Genomic DNA, 10500 nt, shown 5'->3' on the forward strand with positions numbered 1-10500 from the left:
CTAAATTAAAAGCCACGCCCTTTAGCGTGCGTTAGGCCGTACCACTTTTTATTTGCTTCCTACGGGCCTGTATTCAACATGCTTCAGTTGTCTGCAAGTGCTGTATATGCCACAAACACCAAACAATGGTCATAGCATCCCGTGTGGTACGTTTATTGGATTAGTTGTAACGCTAATTTGATTTTGCAGTTACGGGACACTTGCTGACGTTGGGGGTGACAGTGATGACGTTGGAGTGACACTTAGTGACCATTTAGTAAGGAGATATGGCAGGAAGTAGACGGGATGATCCCAGACTCTCTCGCGCCTGGAATTGTTATACGGGGCATCGGACAAGACTAGCGCGAGAGAGTCTGGGGACGAGGCTAGAATAACTGACGTTCAAGGATGTAATTTGTACGTAACTATCATTTGTTGTTGCTTTGTTATTTAATAATAAAGACGTGGAATGTTCCAGAATGGATGCAATTAGAATGTGAGTGCTCTCTTATCTGTGGTATGGCTCATCAATGCCAAACAATTATCATCTTCAAGAATGTAAGCAAGCCAGAGTGTCTAAAGTACAATATTTGATCAAGGATAAGACTAATTAAATAACCTCAACAAGCAAGTGAACTGTATAGCACACACACACACACACACACACACACACACACACACACACACACACACACACACACACACACACACACACACACACACACACACACACACACACACACACACACACACACACACACACACACACACACACACACACACACACACACACACACACAGCAAATCTAACGAATCTTCTTTTATTGACATCTTACTGCATGGTATATGTAAGTGTTGCCTGTTCATCTAGCACGATATTGCTACATATGCTTCTCACATCAAACGTTCATATCCTCTGTTGTATAGAAACGAACTCAAAATGCGAAAAACCAACTATAACCGAGACTACTGCTTCTTCTCTCGTTCTCTCATTCAACTGTTCGTTCAGTAACAAAAAGAGATCGTTTCGCTTGTCGCATTGACAAGCACTTGGTTCAAATCCGTCCGACACTTGGAGATCACTTCACAATACAAGAGTCCCGTACAAGTTCGATTAGACTGTCTCAACTGATTCCCTTTACTGCTTACGAAATCAGAGTAAACGCAACCTACAACAAGTTGTATTGCAAGTCACATTCTGACGTAATTTTTGATAAAACGGATCCAGTTGGTGAGACAACAAATGTGTATAGAACTCTATGTTTAGCACAAATTTATTTTTTTTAATTTATGCAGCACCATCTCTAACAGAAGACGTTCAAGTTGTATCTAAGACAGCAACGAGTGTTGTACTCACGTGGAGACCACCGTTTTATATCAATGGATCTAATCTCCGCTACATCATCAATTTAAAGTCGAAAAATATGTACAAATTGAACACTAGTAAACAACCAAATATTACCTTGACTGGTCTTACACCCTATACTTTCTATACAGTTACGATTAGAGCTTATATCGACATCAAAATCAATGCCAAAATTAAAATTGATATCAACAACAACAATTTTACAATACTGCAGAGTAACAAAATTACATCAACATTTACGACAAATCAAGCAAGTATAAAGGCCTTTTGCGTTTGGTCACGTGAGACTGTCATGATAACATAACTTTGTTATTGTTGTCTTACCAGAGCCACATTTTCCAGTCAACATACAAGTAAACACACAAACAGTTACATCTGATTCGGTTGAGATCAATTGGGAGCGGTCTCAAATATCTCACGGTCCAATTTCGTATTATAAAGTCTATTATTATAACTTCAGTGTAAGTGCTCCAAACGTCGTTAACGTTTCACTACTGAACGAGCTCCAACATTTCTCGACTTACCGCGTCGTCGTAACGGCTGTCAACGTTGAGAAAAACGTTGAGCTGGAGAGCAATAAAAGCAAACCAGTACAATTCAAAACTTTAGCAGCTGGTAAGCGAGCCTTCTATTTGTTTATATAAATTATTAGCTAATAATGTCGCTCGGTTTGTTCTTTTCCACCTTGAAAGCACCAAGTCGACCTCTGGAGCTAATTGCCTATAATACAGAAGCACGATCGGTCAATCTCAAGTGGAGACGACCCTCTATACCTAATGGAGATATAGCAAGTTATGAGATCATTGTGGTATAGGGGAAAGACGTCAATCCTAGTACCCTTACGAGATCGGTCGTTAAGGAGACTGTCAGTAGCGACATCTTAGAGTACGAATTATCTGGTCTGATTCAGAGATCACAGTACAGTGTGTGGGTGACAGCAGTCAATATTCGGAGAGCTGACAAAGCAAGGTTGAGAAGTCCTCCAAGTCGAGTAATAAACTTGGCTACCAAGGAAGAAGGTTAGTGTGCCAAACTTAATTTCTAGAGGTTAAATCATTTCCTCTTTATTACGTGTATGTAGCGTGACTTCTAGAAATGGGGGGATAATATGCTACTGGACACTCCCACTTTGATGGTTACGCCCACTTTTATTGGCTTCTAATTGAGTAATAGAGACTGGCAAAGTTGTGATGGAAGTAGATAGCGATGTACTGAATCATAGCATTGCATCTGCAGTGCAAAGAAAGACCGTTGCACTGATCATTCCTACTACTATGATGGTTTGACTGGGTCTCTGCTGCATAGAAATTAGAGACACAGTTGATGTGCAAGAGATGGAGTGATTAGAGAACTAATACCGTTACTAGTATCAGAACTGCTCATAACAGTGTTTCTCTCCTGTTGGCTTGTCTCTGACACTGAGGTGCTACTAACTAGAGGCATACAGAGACCAGCCTAAGAGAACCCACTCTTTAGGAGCTCAGGACAATCGGAAATTGACTTGTGGGCACGAAGAATCCACCCAGCATGCAATTGCTTGATAGAGGACAGTCTGAGATCAACAGCAACGTCACTGACAGCAACTCCACTGTCCAGTTGCTGCTTAACCTGATTGCCATACTAGCCTTGGAATGACTTCCTCAAGTCTTCTTTAAGACTTATTGACTGTCAAATCTAGAGGTTGTAAATTATCCGTGTATCATGCCGGTCCATGCAATACAGATACATTTTCATCTTCAAGCGCTTTACGGACGGCATCTGTCCGATGAGCTCTGAAAACATCCACAATCAACAAACCGTGGTGCTTATCAGACAAACCTAACTCCTTTCTTTTCATGCAAAAATATGGATCCAGCACTGTTTCTATATATTCTAAGATCGTATTTTCTGTTGACCAATGAGAAGCAGTATGGGTTATGTTCCAGGAACCAGGAAACTCATACTTTGGATGACATTGATTAGTTGTACCCTGGTAAATCACCTGACCAGGTAGTGCTTCTCCTGCCATACTGACAGCAAGCAAAACCTTAATTTCTCATTTGTCATCCAAACCAATACTAGAGACCTGTTGGGATCCTTTCTTCTCAAAAGTCCACTGACCTGAAGGGACCATTCGGACTCCTGTTTGGTCCAAGTTTACAACCATTTCTGTTGGAATTTGACGGTTGCTGACGAAGTCCAGAAGCCGACTGACAAAATTTTCTTTTATTTCAGGAAGGTCAGAGATTTTGTGTTTTGCAGCCTTTGTACCCTTACGCTTGGTAAAGCCCATCCTATCCAACACACCGCGAGCCCAGTCTCTTGTTGGAGTGAAAGGTTTACCAAAATCACTAAGAAAGACCCTATTTTCATGGTCAACAATCCCACGAGCAGCCGCCATTACAATGGTCACATTGACAACTCCAGCTGCTTCCCTAAGTCTGTAAATGTAGGCCTGCACCATACAATTCAAGTTGTCACCAATGGAAAGCGGGCGGCCACGCTTCTTCCGGGGCAGAGAGGCAAGCGGTGCTTCTCTTGGACATTGTTTGATCTTCTGGATATACTGTTTCTTCATTGCCCTGATCGTACTCTCATTGACAGGATGATCCAGTAAGATGCTGAAGTGCGTGGCAGCTCTTGCAACTCCATTGTCTGCCGCATACTGTGCGATTTCAAGCCGTTCGGATGCACTGTAGGCGTAATACTCTGTTTTTCCAACGTTTTCCGCTAGCAACGTGCTGTACCCTCTGGAGGGGATCTTGTACCACACGGTCATTTGCAGCCTTCACTGCAGCCGGACGTACTCCAGGAACACCAGTAGGTTGGGGGAGACACGGTCGTTTCTCCTCATCCTCCGCTTTACGCAACCACTTGAGAAGCATGAATAGACGATATTAGCACGTGACAGAATCACGTGACTATTCCCCGAAGAGCGAAAATTTTACCCCGCGAATGGTCTCTGTGAGAAAAACCGCGAAAATTTTGCCCAGCGAAAATTTGCCCCTTTCAGTATACTTTGACTACAATCAACGTCTTTGTAGGTGCTCTAACTAGAGAGTGTGTCAATGCAGTTGCTACTCTACGTGACATACTTCCGTCGACCCAGGAACGCTAACATCTCTAGCTAGAAGAAATGCGGAAGAACATACCGCTATAGGTTTACCCCACGTCTATAGAGCAAATGAGCTGAGTATGATGTCTGTAGGCGGGGGCAACACTTTCTTTTCTGAGAAGTTGGTCTGACTTCCTCTTCGACTGGAAATCTTTCTGAACTTGCGTGCAGTGCTGCCATTTCTGTATCCTCGTCGTTGTGTTTCATGATGTCGTCAAGCAGACAACTGCTGTGGTTTCTACGTCTCTGTTTCTACGTGTACACACTCAGTACAAGCATTCGATGTGAAAAGAACAATGCAGGTAGTCTCGTGCTGCATGTGCAGGCTGAATTAGATATATGCATCGCTTGGATCTACCGATATCTCCTTTTCTCTACAGTTGCTGTAGATCTAACAGCTCCTGGAATATCACTAACTATAGGCAAAGAAGACGCACAAAAAGTATTGAGAGACCAATTGCAAGGGCTGACTGATACGGACAATAGCACCTGCGTCATTCGACGCAGATCGGATGACCAATACCGCCAGCTAAATTTAGTGATTAGCTTTGAACAATGTTTACAACTTCAGTCCGTTACAATTGTTGGAAAAAACATAACAGCATTATTGTCATCGCCATCTGATCAGATCGGGTGGAAAGTAGTTGCAAGAAGCTTGTGTCTATCAGAAAACAAAACACAAAGATGTGTGGCGAGTAATCAGAAATCTGGAGCATTCCATTATAAATGTTCAACGGTTTCAGCCAGACAGGTTACAGTTGAAGCATCAGCTGGTTTTAGCATTTGTCAACTAAACATCTACGCCTTTCCAGGTAAAACTAACAATAATTTAGATTGTTTCTTGTTTGACGAATATCTAGTACGTAGCTAATATGCTAATTGTGCAAGTGACTCCGTTCTCATTTTCTTAATTAAATAAAGTAACGAGATGTGCTTGCCATTTCTAGACAATACTGTTAGATATGTAAACTCCAACAGCAAGATTGCTGCATGTACTCTTCGTAGCTACAACACTTTTGACAAAGTGCCGTCTCAAGATGCGATAAAAAACCGTTGTAGTAACTAAGACATTACTAATACAGTTATTCTAACTTACCTAGAGAAAGTTGTCTTCTGTAAAAGAAGCATTACTAACTAATATTTTATTTTATAATCTAGGCCCTATCTACAATTGGCTAGCTAGATCTGTAGAGCAACAAATGATATATTAAACGTCGTGTGTGCTTTGACGTACTTGTCTCCCACAGTAAACATAAATTTACATTTCACCGTGCATGGATCAAAGTGCCATGCAGACAAGCTAGTACACTAAGCCTAGACCCGTCTACAGCCTAGACTGTGTAAACGCTCTCAAGATCCGCAGGTAACTCTGCTCTGGCGTATACTCTCCTAGGACACGACCGACCTTGTGCACAGTACTGTACGTACATGTACCATCATACTTCCAGCTTGTCAACACCTAGATGTCTCAGTAACGATATCCGGGAGCTAAGAATATACTGCAGCCTAGAATTTTGGTCTGAAATGTGCATTGGTAAGTTGTTTCAAAGAGTGTGAGCTTTCTAGCTGTTGTGGAAATCACTCGTAACTTTTAGTTGTTTGTCAACGGTACTGTGTGTGTGTGGGGGGGGGCGCGGTGGAGCAGACGGTAGAGCATTGGTGATGATATCCCGGATCTTGTACTCCATGATGAAGGTTCGATCCTGGTGGAAGCGACACTGTGAGCATGAAACTCACCCACACTTGCTTCTCTCGACTCAAGAGTATAAATAAGTCCCTGGTCATTGAGTGGGGTAGACAAGACCGCTGGCTTGGCAGTAACATCATGCAGCAGTCTGGTACGTGTGGGCCTTGGTGTCCAGTCCCAGGGCTGCGCCATTGTCAGTGCCCCTGGATGACTCTGGCCAAGCTCCAGATGGATTGTAGCACTGACCCCAAGACTCCACGTAGCGCATGGAGGCCCTGTCTCTAGAGGCAGGGGGAGCTATCTCCGCAACTGACCTCAAGGTCGACGTCGAAAGACGTAGAGGGCTTAATTATCATTTGTCCAGTGTGTGTGTGTGTGTGTGTGTGTGTGTGTGTGTGTGTGTGTGTGTGTGTGTGTGTGTGTGTGTCTGTGTGTGTGTGTGTGTCTGTGTGTGTGTGTGTGTGTCTGTGTGTGTGTGTGTGTGTGTGTGTGTGTGTGTGTGTGTGTGTGTGTGATTAAATCAACTGCTTGAGTCTGAACAAAAATTTAAAAATTTAGATAATTCAGTATGAGCTATGAACACCTTTTTGTTTTAGAAATTGGGAAACAACAATCACAATGCATGGCTTAGCCATTTGCTGCAAATACGTGACCATTATTCTTAAAAACAATTACCAGCAAACAACTAACTCATATAGACTTAACAATTAAACAACGGTGGGAGATGTTGTAATAATTAACAATTAATTAAAATACCTCAATTTTACATGTCATACTTTTGTGGTGCCAATGATCAAGTTAGAGAGAGCGGTAGAGGAGCTTTGTGCTTCGTTTCTGAAGCTCATGGTGATATGTGTATGTTAGTGATTGTGTTCTGGCAAAGCCTTTTGTCAATACATCTTTGTGACATCAGCATTCAGTCTTCATGAATAATAGCACAGACAATGAATTTGTGCGAATATTGCAACAAGTTCACATGCTGTGGAAAAAGCAGTGATGGTGCTTGTGTCGTTTATCCTGTCTACGAGTAGACTCATCCCAGTCTCTCTTCGCCTTCGTCATTTCCTGGAGTCTATCTAGTCTACGGGTTTTAATAATATTCATTTTGAGCTATAGTGTTCACACTAGTATATATATATATATATATATATATATATATATATATATATATATATATATATATATATATATATATATATATATATTTTATGACTTTATCATGTACTTTGTATTTTCAGATACTGCAATGTAGGCGCGTTCGAATACTACGTCTGGAACTGGAATTGATGGGATAGTTTGTGTTTGATTGATAGTTCTGAGAGTTCCAAAACTGTCAGAAGAGTTCTAGCAGTTTGACCATCCGAGCCGGAATTGTTGAAACTGTGGGCGTGGCAGTTCAAAACACAATTCCAGTTCAAACTGGAGTTAGTATTCAAACGCCTCCATAGTGAAAAAATGTGTTTATCACATATACACGAGATGCACTGACAATTGCAGTGTTTAACAAGGCAGGATAATGCAAACAACAAGTACACACCAGCAGTGATCTTAAAGGAGAACTCCCACGCTAATGCAAGTTAATGTTTAATCAAAGTACTAGTTGCCACAACTCCATTCGCACAACAACTTTTTACCTAAGCCTGTCAGGAAGAGAGAAACAAGAAAGCAAGGTTGGGGGCGTGTCACGTGGGCGCCGCCATCTTGGATGAAGACGTAAAGTGTCTTACCTCTCCCATTCCTTCAGCTGATAGGGCATTTCATCCCCCTTCATTCTTGATAGTGGCTGACCCAGGGAGTCCTACTGCTTCCTCCGAGGGAGAGGTATCACGTGACATTTATGCTGGTTCAGACTACAATCCTTTCAATGATACAGCTGCTGCAGACACATCAGTAACATCAGTTCAGATAGACGAAACAGAAAAATTACCACCAGAAGCAGAACAAAAATACATTGTTTTCAGTAGCTGCCTCCAGACCCTTCTTCGATTCTGTCCAACCTGCGGAGCAGTTGTTGAAAGCACATCAGAACACTCACAAGGAAGCATGTTGACTGTGACACTGCAGTGCTCCAATAGTCATTCCATTACTTGGAACTCACAGCCATTAGTCAAGGACATTCCAGCAGGCAACTTATTAGGAGCCAATGCAATCCTTCTCTGTGGTGAAAACTTTGCAAAATTTTCGCAATTTGCCGATGTTTTGAAACTGCAGTTCATGAGTGAGTCTACCTTCTATCGAATCCAAGATGCATACCTTGTACCAGTCATAAATGACTTTTGGGAAAAACACCAGAAATCCATTCTTCAACAGTTCAAAGACACCCCCTATGTCTCCTAGGAGACGGGCGCTGTGATAGTCCTGGCTATTCTGCCAAATATAGCACATACACTCACATTGAGCAGGAAACTGGACTAATACTTGACTTCCAACTTGTTCAAGTCAGTGAAGTTGCCAACTCTGTTGTCATGGAACGCAAAGGATTTGAACGTTCACTTCAAAAGCTTCAAACTGAAGGCTTGCACATCAAACAAATCGCAACTGACAGACATATCCAAATTGCAGCTACCATGAGAAAGAAATACCCCAACATAGACCATCAATTTGATGTTTGGCATGTGTCTAAAGGAATAGCAAAAAAGCTGACACAGAAGGGAAAATCTAAGAGATGCACTAAACTCCTGCCATGGGTTCAATCCATCTCCAATCACCTGTGGTGGTCTTCTCAGTCTTGTGATGGAGACTCCCAAATACTTACTGAAAAGTGGACATCAGTTATCCACCACATAGTATACGTCCACTCTTGGGAAGGTGCTAGCAAGTTTACAACCTGTGAACACGAAGAGCTAACACGTGAGGAATGTGACGAAAAATCCTGGCTGAAGCCTGACTCCAATGCTCATGAGGCCATAAAAGAGGTTGTGTTAGACAAAAAGTTACTAAAAGACATACCAAAGCTCACCAAATTTTGTCACACAGGCATGTTAGAAGAGTTTCACTCACTTCTCACAAAGTACTGTCCTAAAAGGCAGCATTTTGGGTATAAGGGTATGATGACAAGAATACAGCTGGCTGCTCTGGACCATAATTACAACATTGATCGAGAACAAGCAACAACAAGTGAAGGAATCAAGAGGTATAAAGTTGTATTTCCTAAAGCTACCAAAGCCTGGGCAGCAAAGCCTATAGCTGAGACAAAATCGTATCAATACCTCCACGAAATTTCAACGTCTGTGCTGAAGAGAAGATCAATGGAGCACAATCCCATAAGGCACCACAAACCTAAAGCTCCACCAGTGGACTTACCCATAAATATAGCTGGGCACGAACAGCCTCCCAAAGAAGAGATTATACGTAGAACTAGTACTCGATTCAATTAGAAGTATTAGTCCAGTTTCCAGTTATTCAGTTACAAGGTCTTCAGTTGTTTGTGTCAACTACATATTCATCTGTTAGCTAATACATCACTGAGAATCATTAGCATCTCTAAACCCAACATAGTGCCCACTCTCTTCTGGAAACACTCTGCGTATGGCAGACACCACACACGATGGTATGACTATTCGTACACCTCTCCCCAATATCTCGTGAGCCCAGTGAGTAAATTGGCGGTAAGCCGCCAGTCTCAAAAGCCTACACAGAGAATTACCATGCACTAGCAGGTGAGAACGAACGTGATCGTTGCTTCAAATCATACCTGGCCGTAAGAGGTTCTGTAATGGAGCCTGGAGAGACGTTCATGACACCTACCGCTGTGCGTAGAACTTCATAGTGCAAGCAGACAGTGTGAAAACTGTCATGCGCTGTCGCACATCTCACGCCATGAAGTCTCCAGCTCAGAGCATCGACTTCCTTGCAGCAGATGCATTCTGTAATGCTCGGCATGACGATACACAAACCACAAGTACACCAGTCGGTGTTTTCTAGTCGTTCTGTACGCGTATCAGGGACATGAAGTGTTTGGTCATCGTCGTCGCTACCGCCAGAATCACTTTCTGACATATCTCCAGTGTTTCGAACAGGTTCAAAGTTATACGGACGGATAGTTTCCATTGTTCTCTGCAGCCGCTGCGAGACATGCGCACAGGGTAAGACACTTTACGTCATCATCCAAGATGATGGCGCCCATGCGACACGCCCCAACTTTGCCTTCTTGTTTCTCTCTTCCTGACAGGCCTAGGTAAAAACTTGTTGTACCAATGAAGTTGTGGCAACTAGTACTTTAATTAAACATTAACTTGTATTAGCGTGGGAGTTCTCCTTTAATTATCGCATACAGTGCAATAACAGACATAAGTAAAGTTGCATGTATTTTAGTAAACATCTAGAAATTGTTGAAAACTATTGGTGTTTAGTTGAGCAAACAGATGACGTTTT

General features: G+C 42.3%; 1 protein-coding gene across 1 annotated transcript; it reads right to left on the reverse strand.

Moving 5' to 3' along the window:
* Positions 1 to 9587: 9587 nt before the first annotated feature.
* Positions 9588 to 10176, reverse strand: LOC134185304 (P2X purinoceptor 7-like). Its single transcript, XM_062653086.1, has 2 exons — positions 9821 to 10176; positions 9588 to 9756 (listed from the first exon to the last, which is right to left on the reverse strand). The coding sequence occupies exons 1-2, from the start codon at positions 10174 to 10176 to the stop codon at positions 9588 to 9590; spliced, it is 525 nt and encodes a 174-aa protein (XP_062509070.1).
* Between the last annotated feature and the right edge of the window lie 324 nt (positions 10177 to 10500).

The sequence above is a fragment of the Corticium candelabrum genome, chromosome 10 (assembly GCF_963422355.1).
Source record: "Corticium candelabrum chromosome 10, ooCorCand1.1, whole genome shotgun sequence".
NCBI lineage: Eukaryota > Metazoa > Porifera > Homoscleromorpha > Homosclerophorida > Plakinidae > Corticium > Corticium candelabrum.